The sequence below is a fragment of the Drosophila guanche genome, unplaced genomic scaffold, assembly GCF_900245975.1.
Source record: "Drosophila guanche unplaced genomic scaffold, DGUA_6, whole genome shotgun sequence".
Lineage (NCBI taxonomy): Eukaryota > Metazoa > Arthropoda > Insecta > Diptera > Drosophilidae > Drosophila > Drosophila guanche.
The window spans coordinates 6,982,658-7,006,339 of NW_022995744.1; the positions used below are offsets into that span (position 1 = coordinate 6,982,658).

A 23,682-nucleotide genomic window follows, 5' to 3' on the forward strand; every position below is an offset into this window, starting at 1 on the left:
AACCCTCAAGAATATTCCAAAATATACCGTAAATTTGCAGATCAAAATTATATTCCTCTATTTTGCTATTCTGTTTTTTGGTTTGAACATTATTTTGTAAACAAGTTAATAAAAGAAAGTCATGAAAACTAACCGATCTTGTGTAAAATTGATTCATTAATCATATAAAATTATTGTTTGAGTGCCAACAATCCTAATTAATTCGCCAAATTAAATAGAATATCAAAATCATGGAAAATGATTTTGGATTAAGTATATTTTGAAAATGAGAAAGTAAATTTTGGTATTTTTTTGAGGGCAGTGTGGAATTTTTTATCGATAACTCCAGTCCTCGGGTTTTCCGCTCGGCAGTTCCTCGTCAATTTTCCAACAGCTTTTATAAACCAACAAGAAAAGCGTGCCAACTGTTTTTGTTTTGAGGCTTTTTCGCTTCGTGCGCCTCTCTGGCTTTTCTCTGTCGTTCGTGCTCGTGCGCTTTTCCGTGGTGGGAAATACGGTTTTCCGTACGTCGTTTGTTGCTGTTCATCCATCGGTCGTCGCGGAGTGCGTTAACGGAATACGGAAAGCGAATACGAAGCGGATTCGAAAGCAAAACAGCAAGCGCGAAGAGGAAGCCAGAAACGCGGCGTCAAATTGATTTTTATCGTGCGAGAAACGGACGGGTAAAAAGTGAAGAGAGTTCAAAAATTACATAAAGAAGGAGACAAAGGGAAGGTTCGTTTCGTCCTGCCAGCCACCACACCACACACTCGGCTAAAGCACATCAATTGAGATTTAAGTTTCATAAAAGTGCTGCTGCAGACGCATTTTTTTGGGCCGTCGCACGTGATTTGTTTTTTTCTTTTTCGCTTTCCTCCATTTTCAACATCCACCAAAAGTTTGGTCGGTTGTTGGTCCCACCCCTGTCCAGGCAGAGCCGGTCCCAACCACCCTCACCCACCCGCAGGGCATTGCCGCCCGCGCCCGCACGTCTGTGATGTCATTCCACGGCATCTAGCGACATCTAAATATATCGTGTAATATTTATGGGGTATATCCTCGTGCATACATAATAATAATAATAATGGTCTTAGACATCCTGGCGCGTCCTACCCAAGCGAGCCTATGGCGTGGCTCACTGTTGTATCAGTTTAGTTCTTTGCATAACATAACCCAGGAGCAGGCTCTTCGTACATGGAAAAGAATGCACATTCACTTTGTGCTGTATATTATATACTTACTTATACACTATTACATAGTGTACATAGTACACGGGCAAGTCTACAAATCAGGTCAAAGTTGCATAGTCTGACCCAGATCCGAGCACTGACTGACGTACACCAATGGCTTATGGGCCACCGTTTGCGACTTGAATGGGAATGGTGATTGCTACTGGGAGGATGACTTTGCAGCAGAATAAGCGAAGCGGAAGCTTGTACGAAGATCCCCCCGTTTCCTTTATTCTGGGCATTGTTTATGGTGTAGTTAGACGGACTTGGGATTGTTCTACAATTGCGAGAAGCTTTGTTTGTTGATCAGGAAATCGGATTTTAGAATGTTCTCCTGTTCCAAAGATATCACTGATAGTTTCCAACTCAAATTCATTGTTTATTGTTTATTTATTCTTGTCTGCCAGAGACATATTTAATGATTTTTTGCTTTGTGTCAACAAAATGCTTTGTTGATGTTTTTACCCATCAAAAGTTAGCAATATTCCATGGTTAGGGTAGAACCAACCCTATTGTGTATTTTACAGCAGCTTTAGGCATTCCCACCTTTACATTTAATGCTGCTGAACAAAGGCATCCCACAGATGGACACAGAAATAGCCATGGACATTGAATTGTTGTCCCTCCAATCAAAACTCGTAGCCCAAGGTGTTTATTGTTCGAGTGTGTCCAAAGTTTGTTTGCGGCTCGTGTGTTTTGTTCGTCTCATTCCGACTCCCGACTCCCGACCCCACCACTCCGATTTGCACTCCAGCTGGCAGTCAACACTGAACTTGGTATGGAAGAAAGAAAGCCCTGGCCAAAACGGCAGGCCCACAGCTGGGAAAAGCAGGGAAAAATATCGACGTTCCGTCCGGGATTGGGGGGGGGGGGGGGGGGGGGGGGCATTACTTCTCCCTTTTTTTTGGGGGGGGNTCTCCTTTGTTTTGGGCGAGTGTTCGCTGCTCGGATCAGAGCCCGAAATGGGCTTGAAACAACGGGGACGAAAATCGATAATGCTACCCCTGGCGGCACGCACGGACTCGGGCATGGGCATGGGCATGGGCACGGACTCCCGGGTTGCGATGCCAGAGAATGAGAATGAGAATAAAGTGGAATGTGGAGCAGCAGGCCCCTGACACAGAGCCTGCGATTTAAAGCTTGTGGTAGTTACCGTTGCCGAGTGCCAGTGAGAGTGTGCGTGAGGCGTGAGGCGTGCGGCGTAGGGTGTGGGCGTGGGAGGTTGGGTGGCTCACAATCCAAGCTGGAAACCCAGCTACGAAAATAGAAACAGCGCCCAAGCTGCTGCTGCTGCTGCTGCTGCTGCTGGAAAAGCGCCTCACTGTGGAGGCCCAGTTTTGTTGGGGCCTGCCAGCTGCGCTGCGGAAAACCCTGCAGAGAGAGAGGAAAACTTTGCTCGAACTTTATGTTGCAGGTTGCAAGTATGTAGATGTCTGGCAGTGGAAGCACTTCCCGGTGGCTTAATCAAATTATTTACTTGCTCAGTTTGTAATTAAACAATTTTAAGGTAGCGCAGCGGCGCAGCCTGGGAAGCGTCCTAGAATTTCTTGGCCCAGTGTTGGGCATTTATACGAATATGTACCTTACACGACATGCATTCCGTTTTCTGTAGCAATAGTTACGGAAAACAACAAAGAAATCTTTCTTCAAGGAACACCTTTTCTCTGCTTCTCCTAACTTAATAAGCGCTAACAAAATCTATTAAATTAGCAGCCAGAGTGAGTTGTAATTTGCTCAAATTGTCTGGAGACAATTCACACTCAACCCTCGAGATGGGCTCCCCCATGACTTCTGCTTCTGTTTGTGTTGATGCCTCCTCATGAAGGCAGCTTTTTCTTGTTTTCTCTTTGATTTGGCAAAGTCAAGTAGGCGAAGGATTGTGTAACTTGTAGCCTTGCTTGGATAATGCCAACTTTTTGGCTGTCGTGGCACACAATTTGTACGAATATTTGCATTTGTCGCACAATCAAATCTCGACAATAAAAAGCCTTGTCAACGGAAGGGATAAGTACGAGCAGCAGCAGCAGCATCAGCAGCTCCGCCCCAGGCCGAATTCTGTATGCTCTTGGCGCCACATAAGGCAGCCTGTTGGTTGGGTCCGGCTAGAGGCATTCGCTGAGAGTACGGGCCCCCAGCGGATGTGACAGACAAAGACCCAGCCAGTGTCGCTGCTGGCACGCCCATGGGGCGCACAGATTACTGGGCCTACGTCAGCGGAAAGCCGCTCCACTTGCTCCAAGATGATGCAGCGAAGCGAACCAACGATAAGCGCTCACCTTGAGTCCGGTCCACGGAACTAAACGAGGACGAATCTGAATCCGTTTCCGAATTTTAGCTGACAGAACAAGGCACAGTTTTAAGAGGTTTAAGAGAGATTTTACGACAGTTTTGAGTGCAGATTCATCAGCATTCGTCTGGCTATAAATGCCCCGCATTAAATCCATTTAATTAATGCCCTTCTGGCAGATAGATACCCGATGCTGCAGCTGCCAAAGAGTTTCAAGTTTTCAGCCCCTAAAGCTTAAAATTGCAGCTGCAATTACTCGAAGAGCCTAGGCTCTTGGCTCTTTCCCCCACAAAGGTGGGGAGTGGCGCCTAATGTTTGAAGGATTTACAACTTCCGTGGCGAAATCGCAAACCATAAGGCATAAGGCACATCACGTTACCTTGGCTTAGTTTGGGGCGGCCTGCAGTTGGCAACATTTTAAGCTTTATCGTACACGTTTTTTTGCAGCCATCGTGAATAGAGGGTGGGGCAGAGGTGGGATGTTATTGGTGGTTGCACGCTACCCCAAACAAAAGTGTGCCATAAATCTAAGGCAAAGTAAAGAGAAATCATGTAATTCGTGGAACTGGTCAGGAAATTCGTTTAGCCGTACCCTCGATGTCGCCTTTTAGTCGCTTAGTTTAATAGAACTGAAAGCGGAAAGCACCTAATCATCGGACGGCAAATGAAACCCTTTTTAAGCTTTCGTATCACATCTTTTGCTTTCAGCTTGATTGCTGGTGAAAGAGGGCCAAGTGGCGGACTTGCTCCAGCATGCATGTCGTATGCGTGATGTAAGGACAGAGAAAAGGACGAAGAGCAAGAGAACAGAGCGAGAGAGGGCAGAGCGGACGCGAGAGTGAGCAGCAGGGAAGGCAAAGTGAATCTCTTCCAGGGCACAATGTCATCGATCTCGGCCCAAGGCGTGGTCGAGCGCGCCTCTGCCGAACTATCTAAACGCATCAACGGTCTGGGACTCCGATCGAAGCATCACCACAGCAGCGGCAGTGCCGGCAGTACCGACGGCGCCTCCTCAAATTCCAGCACGTCCAGCACGACCGCGTCCAGTGGCAAGACCTCGGTGATGGAGCGCGTCACCAACGCCCTCTGTGGCGGTGGCAATTCCAATGCCAATGCCAATGCCAACTCCAATTCCAATAGCGGCAGCAACAGCTCCTCTGCGGCGGCAGCAGCTGCCACTGCCGCGAGTAATGCCAATGCCCCGCCCACACCGGACAAGCCATCGCGGGCCAGCCAGAGTCCCGTTACCGGTACAGTCTCTCCACAGCAGCAGCAGCAGCAACAGCAGCCACCGCCTCTGGTGCCACCGTCGGCCAGTTCCGGCGTTCCGGCAACTCTCAACCAAACCTCAACGACGGCGCTGCTCATGCAACAGCAGCAGCAGCAGCAACACCATCAGCTGCAGGCACAGATGGCCGGCTCCACGCTGATTAATTCGAATCACCACTTGGCCATGTCCGCCGTCGGACCGGGACCGGCTCCACCATCGGGATTGCCGCTCGGAGCCCCACCAGCACCGACGGTCAAGTCGATAGCCAAGCAAATGAATATCCAAATTCCGGGCGTCGGGATCGGTGTCGGCGCTGGCGCGGGCTCCGGCTCGCCCACATTCAGCACCATGGGCATGGTGGCGGCCCAGAAGGCGGCCGCCGGTGGAGGCACACCGCTGCAGCTGCGCAAGCAGCTGCCCAATCCCCACCTGCACCATCCGTACGGCAATGTGGTCGTACCGGGTGTCGTCCCGGGCTCTGTCTCGGGTCCAGTGCAGGCCTCCCAGTTGGCCGCCGTCGCCGCCACCCAGTCCACGCTGATCCTCCACAAGCACCCGCACCCGCCTCTCATCCACAGCATCGATGCCCTGCTGCTCGACGATCGCTTCCTGAATCGCTTTTTCCAATACTTTTCGCCCTACGAGCGCCGCGTCCTCGCCCAAGTGTGCATCAAGTGGCGGGACATACTGTACCGCAGTCCCCGCTACTGGTCCGGCCTGCTGCCCACGCTGCAGTGCCGCGAACTCCGTCAGATGCCCGGCTGCGATCGCGGCAAACTCTACAACTCGCTCATACGTCGCGGCTTCCATGCTCTCGGCCTGGTGGGCGCCTCCGATGAGGATGCCCTGGACGTCGTGCACTCATTCCCGCTCGCCTCCAAGCATGTCCACTCGCTCAGCCTGCGCTGCTCCTCGATCAGTGATCGTGGTCTGGAAACGCTGCTCGATCATTTGCAGGTGAGTCTCACCCAAGGGACACATTTTTGTCTATTTGTGTGAGGAATTTTCCTCCAACAATATTTGCTTTGAAAAGTTCGCTCTTGTCTCTTGAGTATTGTTTTGTGCCCCTGTTTCTTCCGCCATTAACTCGAATCAGGGACTGTCAAGACAAGTTTTCTGCAGTGAAATCTGCCATCCAAAGGACCTCTCAGAGAGCAGCTGCTAGCCGCAAGCGAGCGACTTTAATTTGGCCTAACGTCTCGGTGGGCACACCTCATCGGGTGGGCGTAAAAGTTGACAGTGGTCAGTCCCGTGTCGGATGAGAACTGAAATAAACCCGGCACCATCTCGGCGCTGGTCAAGCAAAACTATTTTCATTTTATTTCGGGAACAAGAACTTGGTCCGTGCCATGCCGCGCGCGCCTCACACAGAAATAATGAAACGTGTCAGAGCTGAAAGTGTGTCATCGTCAACGCTGGGATGGCGTGGGGGCTTACATTCGGCACATGCCATATGCCACATGCAGCACTCACAGCTTTCTGCACTTGTCGCATAATGAATTGATGCGATCAATTTCAGATGCAATCACATCAAAGCATCCTCGTAAATCTCATTTAATTTAGCCAAATAGTTTTTTGCGCTAATTGCCGCGAATTGAATTCATAATTTGAATGAATCTTTCATGAGGTGTGCTGCGGGCCAAAGCAAATCGCGAAAAATTCACTCATTTAAAATGTAATTGGAGCATTTTTGCTATAATATTAAAAGGTAAAAGAAATCGTAGCTGTAGTTTGTAGCAAAAATTCAGCACCAGGAGCCACTTTTACTGCTCCTGTCCATAAATGTTCCCATTCCAATTGCATGAAGCAGATTCCTCATTAAACAATAACTTCATTTATGAAATAACTAAAACCCAAACTTAGCCCAAAAGGCAGAGACAGGAAGACAGCAAGAGACCGAAGAGCAACCTCAATCAGATTTGAGGGACGAACAAATGGGGTTTCGTCCTTAATTGGTGGCTCAGCTGTGGTGGAAGCAAAGCAAAATCCATTCGTTTCATGGACCAATTCAAGGCAATGTAAGGCCTAATCCACTAGGGGACATAGCAGGGTAGGCGCACCGGAAAAGTGGATAATGCTGGAGCATCGCTGAAGCACAGTCCATCACACACTCAATGGGTTGACTGTTTTCAGCTTCCTTTGAGAGGAAGTGTGTGTCCCCTGCTGACTGTCAATCTGGAGGGACTGGCAGTGGAACTGCTGCTGATGTCAGAATTAATCCAATGTGAATGCATGTGCCATGTTTATGGGCCTAGTTCTGGCTGATGGCTGGCTGGCTGCTGGTTGCCGCCCACAAATGGTTTGATTGCAAATTGCTGTCACTGGATGACAGTGACTCACGGGGGCGCGTGGAGCGTTGTTGATGATGAGAATCAACCGAAGTGTGTGTGTGTGTGTGTGTGTGTGTGTGTGTGTGTGTGGCAGTGTGACCTTGGGGAATTGACAGAGTGCCTACCGAGTGCATGTCCTTTCCCTCCGGACATTCAGCAGGCAACACAAGGGACATGCAATGCGAAACGAATGCTTGCGAATGCGACGGAAATGCGACGACTTTCTACATACATTCCTGCTACATATTTAATGGCCAATGCGACTGGAGTACGGTTAGGGGTTACGAATATGCCTGCGATTTCCGCATTGCCGCGGACGTGTATCCTCCAAAGTGGCCAACAGCATGTGGAAGTGCCATCAGCTCGTTGAACCCAACCCCCCATTGACCCATTAAACTACGCTCTTTCGAACTCAGAAGAGTTAAGCTTGAAAAAGAAGGCAAACAAATTGTAGCCACGAGTGCACATTTCCATTCAGTTTTCAATATCTAAGCGCCATATAAATGTTAGTTATGGATTACTGGGAAAGCCTTGCTGCCACTTTATTGGAAATGTTAAAAACAGCGACCAGAAATGGGCTGAGATTACAGCAAAAATATTCATCATTAAGAGCATTTGTTTGTTTTTACATGCAAATGTCGCGTGCATGCAAATCAACTTTTTGGTGCACTGTTTGTGAGTGTTTCTTGTACTTTTAAAGCAGCGAAAATTCTGCTTCAATTCTGCTATCAAAATAGTGAAAACCCAAAGTTAAACGGCTAATAAAAACACACAATAAACGGTCGCTCATTATGTTTAAGTATCAAGTATTCAATGCCCAATTTGAGGCTTCCAAAAGAATAGATAAATAGATAAATGCGGGCAACAACACAACTAGAGATAGCCATCGAATAACGTCATCTACTTGTACTTTTATACAGATTCTATACAGTCTATGTGTATGTACATGTGTACAAAAATTCTATTCGTATTAGCATTACACATTGTGTGGTTGGTTCGTTGGTAACTTACGTTTTTGCGTGGCTGCCTGCTGACTTTTCGTATCGATTTTGTTGTGTGGCAAACAACAAAAAAAGTTTCCCTTGGCTACGTCGCGAGGCAGAACTTTTACAATTGCCCATAAAAAAAAAGAAACTGAATAGAAATAGCAGAAATACCAAGCATAGAACGATGAAAATCCGTACAACAGCAAAGGGCAGAGCATTTACGTACACCATTCATAATGAACTTGTGGCAAAGTTGGGTGGCATGTGTTGCCAGAGTTAACAATGCTCGTATTACTGCTACGGAATCCAATTACTGCCATGTACATAACCAGTCAACATATCTGCAATTAGACCATTTGAATCGTTAATGAGTTGCGGCACTTTGCTTATAAATGATGCATAATTACAATAACCTTTTAGTGGTCCAAAAAGTGTAAGAGGAACTCTTCTACTCAGTTATGCTTATTGTCCATAACTGATTGATTGTCTAAGCTCCGTGGAGCAATCATTTGCCATCTATTTTCCATTTCTCCCAACTGTTGTCTCAGCCGTAACCAAAATGGTTCTCCATTCGTGTAGGGCCAAAGGTTCGCTGAGTTGTGTAATGCATTTTTGTGCTCATGCAATTTCCTGTGCCGTGGATTTCTATATTCGTGCTTCCGGTTGCATTTGTTGTTTATCGCTTTTCTGGGAATGGGCGGCAGCCTCAAGAGCAGACACAATTACAGCCAGGACATGGGCGTGGACGCGACACAATGTCTGGGGCACTCGCAACGGGGCCATGTTTCTCTCTGCCAAAGGTCAAAGTTGATCGGGTTGCATACACACTTTTGCCAGATGCGTTTTAGAGCCAGGAGAAACTTTCTGCCAGTTTGTTGACTGCTAAAGCCACAGCAGAACTTTGGACCACTGCAGTTTAATTAAATTTCAAAAGGAAGGGGCTCCCCACACAACAAATACCAAGGGATGACTGCTAATTGCCATTTTGTGTGTGTGTGTGCGGTGTGTTTGGTGAGCCACATGATATATCGAATGGCCTGACCGGCTGGAATTGGCATTTCGGTAGTTGGCTTGCCCACAAAAAATTAATTAATTTATTGCCTATACTTTATCTGGATGATTTTTTAGTTTCTTTGTCTATTCAATGCATATCGAAGTGGAACTTTTCAGGTAAAATCATTGTCATAATCATTTAGGGGGCATCTTCAAGCAGTTCTTGAGATTATCTAGGTGGTAGGTTACTTTTTTAGTGGATTTCTAGTTTGAACTTTCATAATGATCCAATTGTTCCGCTTATACCATAACGATCTTACTAATGATTCGACCTTGGCAGAGTTTTCCAATAGTTTTGTTTAATAAAAACACACGATTTTCGTCTCTCGAAAATAAATATTTCACGCATTGATCAATAAAAAGTTTTCTTTCCACTCTAGATATAATAATGTTTATTTATGTGGCAGGCTTTTTTTTTCGATTTTTCCATAACTAGAAATACTTTGTGGTTCAGTGATTCGATTGAGGAGAATTTGTGGAATTTGCTGTCTGCCTTAAATATTTACCTGAAATGCTTACACATGGATATGCATGCATATTTATTTGTTTCTAGTGCCTACTCATATATAGCTAAGAGTATATATAATAACAAAATTCTTGCGCCTGATTGGCCTTTATTTTCTGCTGGCCAAGTGTCAACAAGTCGCATGAATGCCATCAAATGTCCAAAAGTATTTTAGAAATCATCACGACAGCAGCTCATAAAAAGCTTTTCGCTTGACAACCGAGCACTCACCTATCGAACGGAATCTCACATATTTCTGAGGATTAATATCTGCGGTAAATGGCTTAGTGTCTGGCCACAGGACACACGTTCTGAGTGTGCCTAAAATACTACACGTTCCACCCAATCCCAGAGAAGTTGTCCTCACAAATGGATAAGCTTTTATTATGCTTTATTTGTATATAATTGAAGCAACGTACACATTAAAATATACTTCTGAATAGAAGACGGTGCACGTTTACCAAATCCAACTACGGCTCATAGTTTTCTAAAAATTCTTCGTAGCATTCTGAAATGTTATGCAAAACATATAAAATCTGATGCAGAAAACAAATCCATTTTACTTACTCCCGTGCTTGACGTCCACAAAGAACTCCCTGCACATCAGCGACTTGATAAAAACGCCACACTCTGAATGGTTTGAGTGGAATTTAATGGTTTAAAAAGTGGAATTAACTTTAAATTAACTAAGCTTACGTGGTCCGTAGGTCTTAATAATGGATTCGCAATGTTCACCTGCAATAAAAATAAAATAAAATAAAATAGAATATAGAATTAATAAGTGTAAAACTCACTGGGCTTTTTTGGTGTGAAGCCTGACAAAGAGCCGAAGACTGCCAACAGCACAAATAAGAATAGAGCAAAGGACTTCATGATGTGACTGACGACTTCTTGGGTAGATTAAACGGTTTGTGTTCGCTTTCATTATTTGTAGCTCTTACATAAGATGAGTGTGACCAATATTGTGTCCAATCGCGTAAAGTATGACAGTTTACAAAGAGCTTCTCGCTTGACATCGAATGGAATGTCACATATTTCTGAGGATTCTGAGGATCTGCAGCAAATTGTTTAGTGGCCGCTGGACACACGTTCTGAATTACAACTAGCTTTCCCCGCTAATGGGATAAGTTTTATCATGCTTTATTTACATTCCATATATGAATGTATAGATATAACTGAATCAAAGTACAAATATAAAATTTACATCTGAATATATGTACGATGTACCTTTGCCAAGTTAAACTACTTCTTAAAGGTTTTTAAAAATTCATCGTAGCAATCTGAAATAGTATGGGTAAAATATAGAATCAGTTACACAAAATAATGCAATTTCACTTACCCCCTGGTTTGGCGTCCTTGAAGAATTTCTTGCAAAACAGCGAGTTGATCTTAGTGCCACACTCTAAAGGAGTTCAGAAGAGTTTGAAAAGTGAAATTACCTGTAGATTAATTAAGCTTACGTGGTCCATAGGTCTTAATAACGTCTCTGCATCTTTTACCTAGAATTAAAACAAACATTTAAAAGACTGAAAATAGAATATACAACTAATGAATGGAAAGCTTACTGGGTTTTCCTGACAAAGAGCCGAAGACTGCCAACAGCACAATTAGGAATAGAGCACATGACCTCATGATGTGATGACTTCTTTTGTAGATTGAACGGAAATCACGGTTTGAGCTCGCTTTTATACGGTGTAGTTCTTACATAAGATGAGTGTGATCCAATCACGTAAAGCTTGACCGCGTCATGCTATGGATTAAATATTATAAACGGATTGAAGGTTAAATACATATTTGTATGTATGTATATTTGTATTTATGCATCGTACAATTGTTTTCAGTGTAATTTTTGTGTGTTTGCTGTTCGCTACAAAATTAGCTGCTGCTGGCCGTGCGTATTTTCTCACATGCATATTCTCCGTTATTTTGTTTTCCGTTATTCTTAATCTTGTCTTCATTTACGTACCAGCTTTGCTGCTCACTCGCACCACACACACACACACTCACACGCACGCACCCACCGTCTTGCGCTTTGAGTGCAGTTGTCTTATCTCTTGATCTGTGTTTTCTCTTATTCTTGTCTTGTAACGAAAAATGCTCTCTCAATTGCTTCAATGCATTGATGCTCGCCCTCTCTCTCTCTCAGTAAGTAATTTCATTTTGTCTCTCTCTCTCTCTATTGGCAAAAACAAAATTCGGCTGGGAACTTTCGCTCTCAGTGTGCTGCGTGCAAATGAGAGGGAAATTAAGCTTATTAAGGCAAGAAAGGGAAATAATGTTGAAGAATATTAAACGGCAAACTGCAACAAATGAAAACCCTTCAAAGTGTTTGCAGTACCAAACATTAACCACTATTATCGATTCGCTTTGCAGAGTTTGTTTGAACTGGAGCTGGCTGGATGCAATGAAGTCACCGAGGCTGGATTGTGGGCGTGCCTGACGCCCCGCATCGTCTCCCTGTCGCTGGCGGATTGCATCAATATTGCGGACGAGGCTGTGGGGGCGGTGGCACAGCTGCTGCCCTCTCTGTACGAGTTCTCACTGCAGGCAAGTGCCGGTGCAACGCAGAGCAAATCCCCCCCACTAACCCAATCTCTTTGTCACACAGGCATACCACGTCACGGATGCGGCCCTTGGCTATTTTTCGCCCAAGCAAAGTCACAGTCTGAGCATACTACGCCTGCAGTCGTGCTGGGAGCTGACCAACCATGGCATTGTTAATATCGGTAAGTGGAGATTTCCAACCTCCAGTTCCAGGACTCTATCCTCCTTTGATGTGGAGTAAAACTGTGTAAAATCCATGGGTTTCCGCTTCACAATCGGAATTGTTAAGCAATGTCAAATGGCAATTACCTTACGGGCAGCGGGCTGCATGTCCCAGCCATGGCTAATTCCCTCTCTTGGTGGTCGTTTCGTTCCAATTGAATGTTCGTTCCATTTGCAAAATGTTTCCGCTGACGAGTGACACGGCTGTGGCGCTACTGGCACTTCTTGTGGCTGTGCTGTCGGTGGTACGAAAAAACTGCATAGGATATCCGCCAGGAGTTTGCCTGCTGGAGCAAGAGCTATAAATGGAGCGACAACAAAAAATACATACACACATATCTCGTACGAGCTTACATTTAATGAAATGTTTGTACAAAGTTCTATTCCTTACGGGTTTGGCCTGCTTCCGAAACGTGTCCTTTGTGTCCTCGTCACATCATCTCCAAACATTGCACTCAACTAATTGAAACATTTTTTTTTTGTGGGACACTTTTTGTGAGGCTGCTTCCTGGGCAACGGCAACAAAGTAAATGAAAGGCAGAAAGGCTTCTACATTCTTTGACGTCCCTGACTGGCTTCGAATCCGTACCCTTTTCAGTCGCAAATTGGCAGGGATCTGGCTTACATTATTTTGAACCCACACCACCAAAAGTGTGCCTCGCAAATCGAATTGTATTTGGGAATATATCGATCAAAATAAATTAAAGATTGTTATATTAAAGGCAGAAATTAAGTTCACTATAGTGAGGAATTCGTGTTAAAGCGAACTCATTTCCATTTACTGCATTTCTCAGCATTAATCTGCACGTAAAACATTTTAATTGACGTATTTCCTGGCTGGAATTGCTGCTCCGTGAGTGCTTTAAAGCATACTTATGGGACAGCAACAAACCCCATTTAATATGCAAGCATAAACCAGCGCTATACCCTTTGGCACGCCTCTGCATGGCTACGCTACTTTGACCTTTGCCATGGCGACAGCTCAACGAGCCGCCCACTTGAGAGTCCCTGGCGCCCGACTCGCCTCGGCCTGTGCAGCAACGTCTGTGCCAGTGTTTGGCCAGAGTTTTGCAATCAATTTGGTGGCACGTCATTTTCTTTTGCGCCGAGCAGCACCTTTGCCTGGCAATCAGAAAACCCCAACAACGCCTCCATCATGCCCCCACATCCTATTGGGCAGCAAATTAAGCTGCAGATTGCTGCAAGCGTCCAGGATGTGGTTTTCCCCCATGCTGGCTCAGAAGTTGCTCATGCAGATAGCAGCTAGGAACTGCAAACTGCGAATCGAAATCGAATTATCGCAGCTCAGTGATCAAACCCGTTGACGTGCAAGTGCAGGGCAGGAACTGAATCTGAGCTGGCAATGGCATTCGGTTCATTCGCATATCCTTTGGCTGCTTCACCTGCACACAGATTTGATTATCGCAGCCATAACCATATTTCGCAGAAAGCGGATTAACCAGAGAGTAGAATTTTGTAGAATTTTACAGCATGTGGTCGACAGTTTGACTGCCAGTAAAAACTCTCAGTAAACTCTGCAGATTATTAAGTCTAGAATATGTGTGTGTAAAATTATTTAAACACACATTAAAGCTTCCCTTTGTGGCTAGTTTACCGACAATATTTGCTTGGTGGATGAAGGAGCACAAACACAGCCATGTATTAATGTATGTATTACACATCCGCCCTGTCCGCTCTGCCACTGCCACTGTGTGTGTTTGTTCAGGGTAACAGGCAACAGATGCGGCATATTGTCTTTAGGGGCCATTAAATGACAGTATTTTTGTGTAAAGTGTGCGCCAATCATGAATTGTTTGTCGAAATTCAACGAAAAGTCAAAATAAAATGTGTACAAAATTAAACAAAGAACGACAGTCGGACACATGTTGAGAGAAAGTGTAAATTGAAGAGTTCTTTTCTCTCGAACGCTCTTTGCTTTGTTTTTTCTGATAGTAATCTTTCATTGATTTGTGCACTCTCTTTCCGGTTCAAGACCGAGATGGATTGAATGGGGTTTTGGCTTAGAAGTTCAGGACTCGCTGAGCTTTCAGCTGTCGCCACAGTTTCGTAAGCCATTGTGAAAAGTTGTGCAATCCTCACACAGCTGCCGTGGCCCCCAGGAGCACTGGAGCTGTGGCAAAACTTTTATTAAAAACAACTCGCAGCGACAGTGCCAGTGGCACGGTGTCCCGGCTTATCACAACATCGTGAAGCCGTTGGGCTAATTGCATTTGTCATCTAATTGAATTGGGGGGCAAGTTTCAAGTTCTCCATCGCTGACTCTGCCAGGTCGTTAGCGCTGGCCGAGTGCCAGTCGAACAGTTGACCAGTCGGGGATCAGGGGACTCTTTTATTGCCTTGCCTTGCCAATGGCTGTGGCTGTGACTTCATGTTTAGCTCTGACTTCAACACATCATTTGGCACGCAATCCGGGCCGTGCCTTTGCCGGAAACGGAAATGTAAGAGCTGACTGACTGACACATTGAATGGCTGTCTCGTCGCGCCCCGTCCAAGCTAATTGGCAGAGCGTCGAGGTCGTTCAACTGGGCGTATGCGTGATTTATGAGTTTACACGTGCGCGGGCGCGGCTAGGCAAGGAGCGGGCATAATCAGATCGAAACAATGAACAAGTTAATCCCCCATTAATTAACAGTGTCAACAGAAATGCCGGATCCCATTTAGCAGAGATCTCCTCCCACTTTGTGCAACAGCAGCCCCGGCAGGGGGCATCTCGATTGCCGTTTGTTGCTTGCTCGTTGTGGTTCGTTTCGCGTCCGAACAATTGCATTTGTCGTCGCCGGCGACATGTCCATCAATTTAACCGCAAAGTGCAGCGGAACAGCAAGCCAAAAAGCTTTCACATCCCCACCCGCCAGTCATCCCGCTAGCGACAAGCTGCCAGCAAAATCCACAGTGGGACGCAATGCCAGCAAAACGGTTTCAAGCAGCTTGAGAATATCTGCTAAGGGTTCTACTTTCGCTGGCCCAAGTTAGAGAAATTCCTCGAGTCTTTCGGGTTATTTTATTCATAATAAATTGACCAAAATGAGTTCCGTTCCAATGTAAATGATGTTGAACCCGTGTCTCATATCTCTAGGCAGGGTTGTGCCTCCGCGATGGCTAAAATTCCTGCATGCCATGACACCAAATTCATCTTATTCAGACCTGCGCTTGTCTGTGCGAGCGCCAAGCAATTGATAAATCTCCCTGGCAGTCCGCAGCTGCCATTCCGCACAAGAGCGGGAGGGGCGGACAGAAGGAGCGCACCCGACGGGGTGTCGTGTTCATTAAATTACACATACATTTTTCAAGGTGCTCGCTCGGGCCTCCGCTGTGCTCTGCTTTGTCGCCCGTCGCACGCTTTTCTTTGCGAAATTGTTAATTAACTGTAGATATTTTTATAAAAGCTCACGCGCACGCACTGTTCCCCTTTCCGAGACGACTTCCCATTTGGCCAACTTGTCAATCAACCGTCAGCTGGTCGCTGTTTTTGCCGCACGGCAGCTACGACAGCGACCCTGAACCTGAACTTGCCAAAGGCAAGGGCAGTCGGACCCAGCCGGACCGGACCACAAGAGTATTTAAAAAGAGCGAGGGCGACGAGTGTGCAACCGCATGGAAGTGCACTCGGATCGGAGCACTTCTCAGTGATTAGAGCCTGGACGCTGGTCAGCTTGCAGCCACAGCAGAGCTGGGCTGGGAGAGCCTCGTGCTTAGGGTGCAACCTAGACACATGTTCAGGCTCATGGCTGAGCTCCCAGCATCATGGTATATAATATCTGGCTGCCGTAAGGCTTCCACATGCATAAAGTGAGTGGGGGGAATGAAATTCAATTTTAATTGCATTTGATGGCTGCCACGGAGATGTGCGGCTGGGGGCCGAACACAGGGAACACACACTGTCTCGGAGCATGTGCGGAGCAGCTTAACGTCAATTAAGTTGCCGATGATGTGCGCAGCGCAGCAGCTTCGTCCCCATAGAAACATCAGCATCCAGCCAGGCGCCCACGTGCAGATGAGCATTACTTCAGGGCCACGCGGGCTTTGTGGCAGCTGCGTTGCGTGGGCTTCCTGTGGTCCAATGGAAAGTGGCATCCAACTCTAAATGCCAGCTAAAGTGCACACAGTAAGGGAAAGATTATACTTTACTGTGGAGGAGTGTGTTCTGTAGGTTGTTGGACAAGCTGCAAGATTATGGAAATATTTGATGTTATTTAAGAAGAATTTATTTGGCATAAGGTGCCGTTGTTAGTGGTTAATATTTTTACTCTACTCAACAGATATTGTTCTATGGCTCGCATAAATATAATTAGTATGAACGCATGTCAAAATTATTCAGCATTTTGTGCCATGGATAAAACATTGTTATGGGTGCCTACAACTGATTTCTGCTGCGCCCTGCCCGTTGCATAGTTACTTAGGTCATCCTTTTCCGCAAGCTAATTTGAGTTGAAGTCTGATTCCGCTGCTTGCTCCAGCATTATATTAAGATTTTATATGAGCTAGTACAAGTTTTGTTATCTTACACCCAAAAGCTCACTTCTAAAACAAATTTCGGAGCAAAAGAAGGCAGAATATTTATTGCAGACAGGACTCACTGCTGCACATTTTCCCAGTCATTATAAAGTTGTCTTTAAGTGAAATTAAAACAAATTGCAGCTAAAATTTTCCAGTGAAAATGCTTGGAGTAGTGCACTACCCTTAATGGCTGGGAATAATTAACCGGGTCACCAGAAGTAGACGTAGACAAGACAGCCTCGAAACTGGGTCAAACAGACAGTTGCCGTCTCTTTAGCTGCAAAGAAAAGTGCGAGCGGTGGGAAGTACCCACAAGGCAGCCGCACACGCAGGAGTAGAGCTCCACGTGGAGACATAAAGACAGAGATACATGTAGTCCCAGGTGGGGCCCATTAGACAACAATTTCGCTAAGCTGTTGATGCATTTTTAAACATGTACAGAGCATAGAGATCACTCCAGAAAGGCTTATTTTATTCTCCACTATAAGGGGGAACTACTCGGCTCATCAGTAGCTGCTATAATGAATGTATCTAAGAGTTATCCCGAATGGCAGTCATCACAATTACCGATTTGACAGCCAGTGCTGCCGAGGGCAGGGCTACCCAAATTAATTCTGATTGAAATTGTACGACCGGCACTGCCTGCCTGCCGACTGCTGCCAGGCTGCCAAAACAATGGCAAATTGTAATTGTATCTGAAATCTGTATCTGTATCTGTGTCTTTCTCTTTGTTTTCACCACCCACAGCCGCTGTCTCTATCGATGGCTTTTGGCACGTTTTTGCCTGCTGTCTTTTGCATAATTGAGTGGCATAACCATTCGTGGGACACAAACACTAATTTCCAAATGAATAATCCATGAATGATGCGAAACAAAAGCCTGGGCCTACATTTAAGGCATTTGATTGGTGTTTTGTTACCAGAAGGAATAACGTATTAAATCGATCCATACAGCTCCTATTTTGCTCCAAAGTAAATCTTAAATCTTATAGGAAGACTATTTTCAAGGCCTCTCCCTACCCCAAGCTGTAGCTAATCTTTCGTTGCGTAATCCAATCTGATATGGCGGTAGTTAGACTGAACTCACGCTGCTGAAGGCAGAGCCTAATGAGGCTTGGCCCCATTATCGCGTTCGCTGTTTTGGCAACCAAAACTTTGCCGTTAATTGACAGGGCCACTTAAGACCCACAACAGTGGCTGCTATGTGCCCCAAGTGGGATTTGTTTTATCACTTAGGCTTTAGGGAGTCTTTAGTTTAGTGTCGGGAACATTCCAGTCGATTTTCAAAACGCTTTTAGGATGCTGTGGTTGCCTTAATAACCTTTCCATATTCCAAAGAACATTCCATACCGTTTGCGAGGCTGCTTCCAGGAAACTGTGGCCGCTTGGCTTAATTAACTGAGGATTAACTCTTTTCCGAGAAGGAGAATATCCGGCACCAGCTTCAGCTCTGCAAGAAATCTCCGGCTTGGCATGCTCCATTTTCTGCAATAAAACTTTAGAGCAGATTTCCTGGTACAAGCACAAATCAATTTTAAACTTTAATTCCCGTCACCTCAAGGGCTTAAGTGGAACACGTTTAACCCTGAAATAAATCATTTCTGTGTATTGATTCTGCTTTTATTGTATGGAAAATACTTACAGTAAATGCCTTTTCGCTCTATTAACCCACAATAAGGCAGTTTGGACAATCAGCAGCCATCAGACACATAAAGAAAGTCATCAAGAAATGCCAAACATTTCGAATGTTAATATCGCAGCAAAAATCAATACAAATCGCTGAAGGAGAGTGAAAGTGGGAAGCCATAACGAGGCTCCACGATTGTCGGATTTCCACAGGACTAACTGACACTTGCGGACAGAGTTTTTTGGGGCAAAAGGAGCCACAAATATAAATAATAACTAAAGCAGAGTGTGACAGGTCCAGAAGCGAACTAATTCCCAGCATTGCCCGACCGGATAGCTGCTCTTTGGGCGCTGGCACCAAAGCAGAATACAAAACGAGCCACGCACAAATGTCGCTGGTTGTTATGGTGTTATGGGGAAATGTAAATGTATCTGCTAGACACACACAACGTATCCTGACATGTTTATGTGTTCCGCCTGCCCGTCTCCACGTACCACAAGTGCGTGTACATGTGAGGGACGGACGTCCCTCTGTTCGTTTCATGTTTTTGGGCCACTATTTGTGACGAAAAATTTCCATTTACAATGCATATCAAGCAGCCATCAACCTACCCAGGTTACACAGCTGCTGCTGGAGTTCCTGGAAAAACAAACCCAATTTGTTATTTCCCAGCCATCCACCATCGTAGCAGAATAAGCCTGAGGGAAATAATGAGCAGGATATTGAGTGAAGTTTTCCTGCTTTTTGGTACCTTCAACCTTCAACCTTCGACAGCTGACTGACTGACTGAACTTATCTATCAAAGAGAATTTTCGTGTATTCGTACGAGATTATGCACAACAGAAATTCCATTTGCCTCTTCTTGATATTGCGACATCCGTAAATAATTTCAGTACGCATTCCTGTGACATTTCCGTACCGTATCTATCAATCTGTTCACATTGGGGTCAGTATTCAGTCGCTGATCACTAATTAGTTAATCTAATTTGTAGCAGTTGTACTTCAGTAGGTTTTTCCCTTAATCACATCACTTTTCAGATTGTTTTTACACCATTTGTCGCTGCTCTTTGCTGCAATTTCAGTATTGTGATCGCAAAAACGAGTAGAGTCCTGCGGCCAGGTATTACCCGTTAGTGTCGGTCACAAAATGAAACTGCAGCACCAATGACAATCCAGGGGGCATGGAAACTGCGAGGAGACACTGCTCGGAGCACCACACGGACTCGAATCGCGAAGCATGAACCGATCGTTGCTCGCCGATGGAGCGCTGATAACGAAATGAATTTCAGCGGCGATCACGAGCGCGATAAATAAGCGCAAATCGGGGCCGATGCACAGATCTAGCTCAGAGTGTAATTCAATCGATGATCATTATCCGCCTTAATGCCGCTCTCTCGCTCACTCAGTGTCTCTCTCTCTCTCTCTCTCTTTCTCTGTTTGTATCCCTTTCGCCCTGCAATCGAATGTGGTCTGCGTCGGTTTCTGTCGCCGCCGCGGCGGCCTGCTAATCACCGTTTCTAATAAGAGCACTCGCCGATGCAGGGCAGGGCATCTGTATCTATGTCTCTGTCTATTTGCATATGCACCACACAGTTATTCCATGGCATAGAGGCGCCTTTGTCTTTGTCATTGGATGTTTTTTTGCGGTTATTGAATCTCTCTGTGCCAGCCAGACGACTTACTTGCCCCATCAGTTGCAGCAAACAGCAGCAGCAGCAGCAGCAGCAGCTCCCACTTGATAGATACAATTACTGTTAGCCTCCTTGAGCAGGCAGCGCCAGCCGCCCCCTCCTGTTCCGACACTCCCCTGCCTGTTACGGTTATTGTCACTGTTGGGGCTTCCCATCAGTGCCTGCGCTTGAATATGCATTGGCAAATAGATTTAAAATTCCGTTTAGGCTGTGGCATGGGAGTAACTGCAAGCACACATTGCCAAGTGCTCTCTGAATTCTGTGTTTGGCAGGACTCCAGAGTGTTGACTAGTGATCCTGCTCATCCTTTTGTGTTATATGAACTGAAAACCGAAAGTTAGCTGCCACGCCCATGCACTCATCAAATGGCATTCATTCTGAAGCAGAGAGCACTCGGCCACTTTCCATAGGTTTTCCCATTTAGTCCGTTAGTTTTTCCCCATTCAGTATCTGCGTATCTGAGCGATCTCCAACCGTGTGTGTGTGTGCATATTTTGTAATTCAAATCGTTGTTGTTTTTTTTTGTCCTATGCCTCTTGCGGTTTTTTTGGTCAGAAGCCAAACAAGGGTTGCCCTGCCCGAGCTCCACCCTTCCTTTCCCTCAGAGCAACTGCCAGACCGCAGTCGAAGTGGGTCGCACACAGTTGGTGTTGCCTGTACGGCCGCACAAAAGCGGCTTACTCGACCGGACCCATACCCCCGTACCCGTTCCGTGCACTTTCGACTTCTTCTCACCCTCTGGGGTTGGGGAGGAGCAAACACGGAGCCCCTTCGTCTCCTTTGGAGTTGCTTTTCTTCAGCACCTCTTATCTGTGTTTCCGCAGCCCGCCCAAGCACACTGCACCCACCTTTGCCCCGCCCATACCCACTCCCATTGGCAAAGTCTAAGCTGCTTACGAACGGTAATGTCAGCCATGTGCCGCGACGTTATCCGACGCCATTCGCTATCCGTTTTATCCCAGTATCAACGTACGTTCAGGCCACAGGCCACTCTGCCCATCGCCCATGATTTCTTGTGTTTGCAGGAAACGTTTGCTACGTCAGCAGAATTTACGCTCGTCGTAAACTAATCCTTTGACTCCATCTTTGACTCTACTTGCAGTGCACTCGTTGCCGCATCTGACGGTGCTGAGCCTCTCCGGCTGCAGCAAGCTAACTGACGATGGCGTCGAGCTGATTGCCGAGAATCTGCAGAAGTTGCGCGCCCTTGACCTGTCCTGGTGTCCCCGCATTACGGACGCCTCGCTCGAGTATATCGCCTGTGATCTGAATCAACTGGAGGAGCTGACGCTGGATAGGTAAGTAGAAGCCATCGAGCAATCGACAGCTTCCACATACTCACACTTTGTTCTCTCCTTTTAGATGCGTGCACATTACGGATATTGGCGTTGGATATGTGTCCACGATGCTCTCGCTCACCGCACTCTTTCTGCGCTGGTGCTCACAGGTGCGGGACTTTGGGCTGCAGCATCTCTGCTCGATGCGCAACCTCCAGGTGCTGTCGCTGGCCGGATGTCCGCTGCTGACCTCGTCGGGGCTGTCCAGCCTCATCCAGCTGCGTCACCTGCAGGAGCTCGAGCTCACAAACTGTCCGGGTGCGTCGCACGAGCTGTTCGATTACTTGAAGGAGCACTTGCCGCGCTGCCTAATAATCGAATAATCGATTGAGATTGCCCCACTCAAAACACTGAACACTGAACTTTACTTTACCTCTCCCTCTGTCCCACACTTTGGAAACTTAATTTAATAACAAACTACATACACATTTATGTATGTATGTATCTGTGAGTTTGCTAATTTGTACATTTATCTTAAGTCGGCAAGTTCCTAACTGCCCTTAATCCCTTAATCCTTCCCCCCACTTACTCGCGTATAGTTTTAGAATTTTGTTTGTATGATTTCTGCTGTGATTTGGAATGGAAACTAAGTTAAGTTGATCTGTTTAAGACGAAGTACCACAAAAGACCCAAAGATGATATTTATTTACATGCAATATAAATATAATATGTCTAATATACAATTAAAAAAAAAACAAATATATTTATAAATATACATACATAAATACATTAATTAATTATTTATATTATTGTAGTTTTAACGGACCTTTTTAACTATTATTCTCGCTGTAACTAAACAAAAAACAAACAGATACAGAAACAGTCAACTTGTAAATTACAAAAAAAAAACACACACAAATATCTGTCACGTCTGTCGTGTCCTGTCAAGCAACCAAACAAATCGAGACGAAACGAAACGAAACATTGCGCCCAAAATACTACCAAAAATGCTAAAAGAATCAAAATATGCAATTAATCCACACTAGTTCAAAGAAACCAACTAATGATATGAGAATATTTACCAGTCTAGAAGAGGCAAAGGCAGAGGCAGAGGCATGCACGAAGTTGCTGGGCAGCTTTAGATGGAATCAAAGATGGAATCCAATAACTCCTCACACACCCGAAAACCGAAGCCCGACCAGGGAAAACCCCACTCCCCAAAAATTTGATTGTAATTCTGTAATTAAAGTGACAGTAAAAAGTATTTATAAGCAGAGAACCCAACATAAATGATTCCATTGTGCACGCTACAAACAAAGTCGAGTCCCCCTAACTCATAGAAACACAAACACTTAAGTGGAACAGCATACAATGTACTAGCAGCATCATCTAGTCTACATTTTAGAGCTCTCCTTCCTGTCTGTTGTTTTTATCAAGTGATAAGAAGCCCACACCCACACAAGCCTCTACTGTACATGCTTTGATTTATTTTAATTATTAAAATGTGAGCTCGTTTCATCATGAACAAAAGCGGAGTGCAGCTGGCAGTCTAAAAACCAATAGCAAAAAAAAAACATCTACAAGTACATGATAACATAAATAAATGCAAAACTGAATTTAAATTGCGTCTTTGCTACAGCTTTTTCTTAACGGAGCCGCCACCGCGTGGTAGAAGTGACCGATAAACATATATATATTTAAGCGCGATTATTACACTGTCTGGCAACTCGGCTATACTGACTATACCAATCGAACTCAAATTGAACGGATACTGAAGAGTTTTTCTAGAAAATATATCAATCATTTCACGACAAGCTCTATTTTCCGTGAAACTAAAATGACTTTAATACCTGCAAGTAAGTTGTACATTTCTTTCGATCTTGGCGGTATATTCCTAATGTTATTTTTTGGGCGGTTCAGAAAACCAGTCTCGCTAATCTTCCGTAAGTGGTTCTGCTTACAATGTAAATCAAGATTACTCCGATTAAAGTACGCCAGGCAGAAGGCACTTGGAGTCTCGACCTGAAAGCAGATGCAATCCAGTTGTACTCAGCGGCAAACTTCTTCCCCATGTTCGCTGCCGATTTAAAAAAAGGCCTTGCCCGTATTGCCCAGGTGACGTGTCAGAGTGGCAAGGCGTTCAATCTCAGTGCTGTTCTGGAGAT

General features: G+C 45.5%; 1 protein-coding gene and 1 long non-coding RNA gene across 3 annotated transcripts; one reads left to right on the top strand and one right to left on the bottom strand.

The window, feature by feature from the left end:
* Positions 1-361: 361 nt before the first annotated feature.
* On the top strand, positions 362-23,124 carry LOC117580265 (F-box/LRR-repeat protein 16). The gene is made up of 6 exons (XM_034266702.1): positions 362-714; positions 4,204-5,722; positions 12,013-12,186; positions 12,248-12,365; positions 21,343-21,538; positions 21,603-23,124. The coding sequence occupies exons 2-6, from the start codon at positions 4,376-4,378 to the stop codon at positions 21,898-21,900; spliced, it is 2,133 nt and encodes a 710-aa protein (XP_034122593.1). The 5' UTR covers positions 362-714; positions 4,204-4,375; the 3' UTR covers positions 21,901-23,124.
* Positions 15,454-19,770, bottom strand: LOC117580271. 2 transcript variants are annotated; one of them, XR_004573556.1, is made up of 3 exons: positions 19,677-19,770; positions 18,565-18,701; positions 15,454-18,507 (listed from the first exon to the last, which is right to left on the bottom strand). It is a non-coding gene; the product is annotated as an uncharacterized LOC117580271 (long non-coding RNA). The 2 variants fall into 2 exon arrangements; XR_004573555.1 differs by having other exon boundaries at positions 15,454-18,213; positions 18,244-18,507; positions 18,565-19,739.
* Positions 23,125-23,682: the final 558 nt, after the last annotated feature.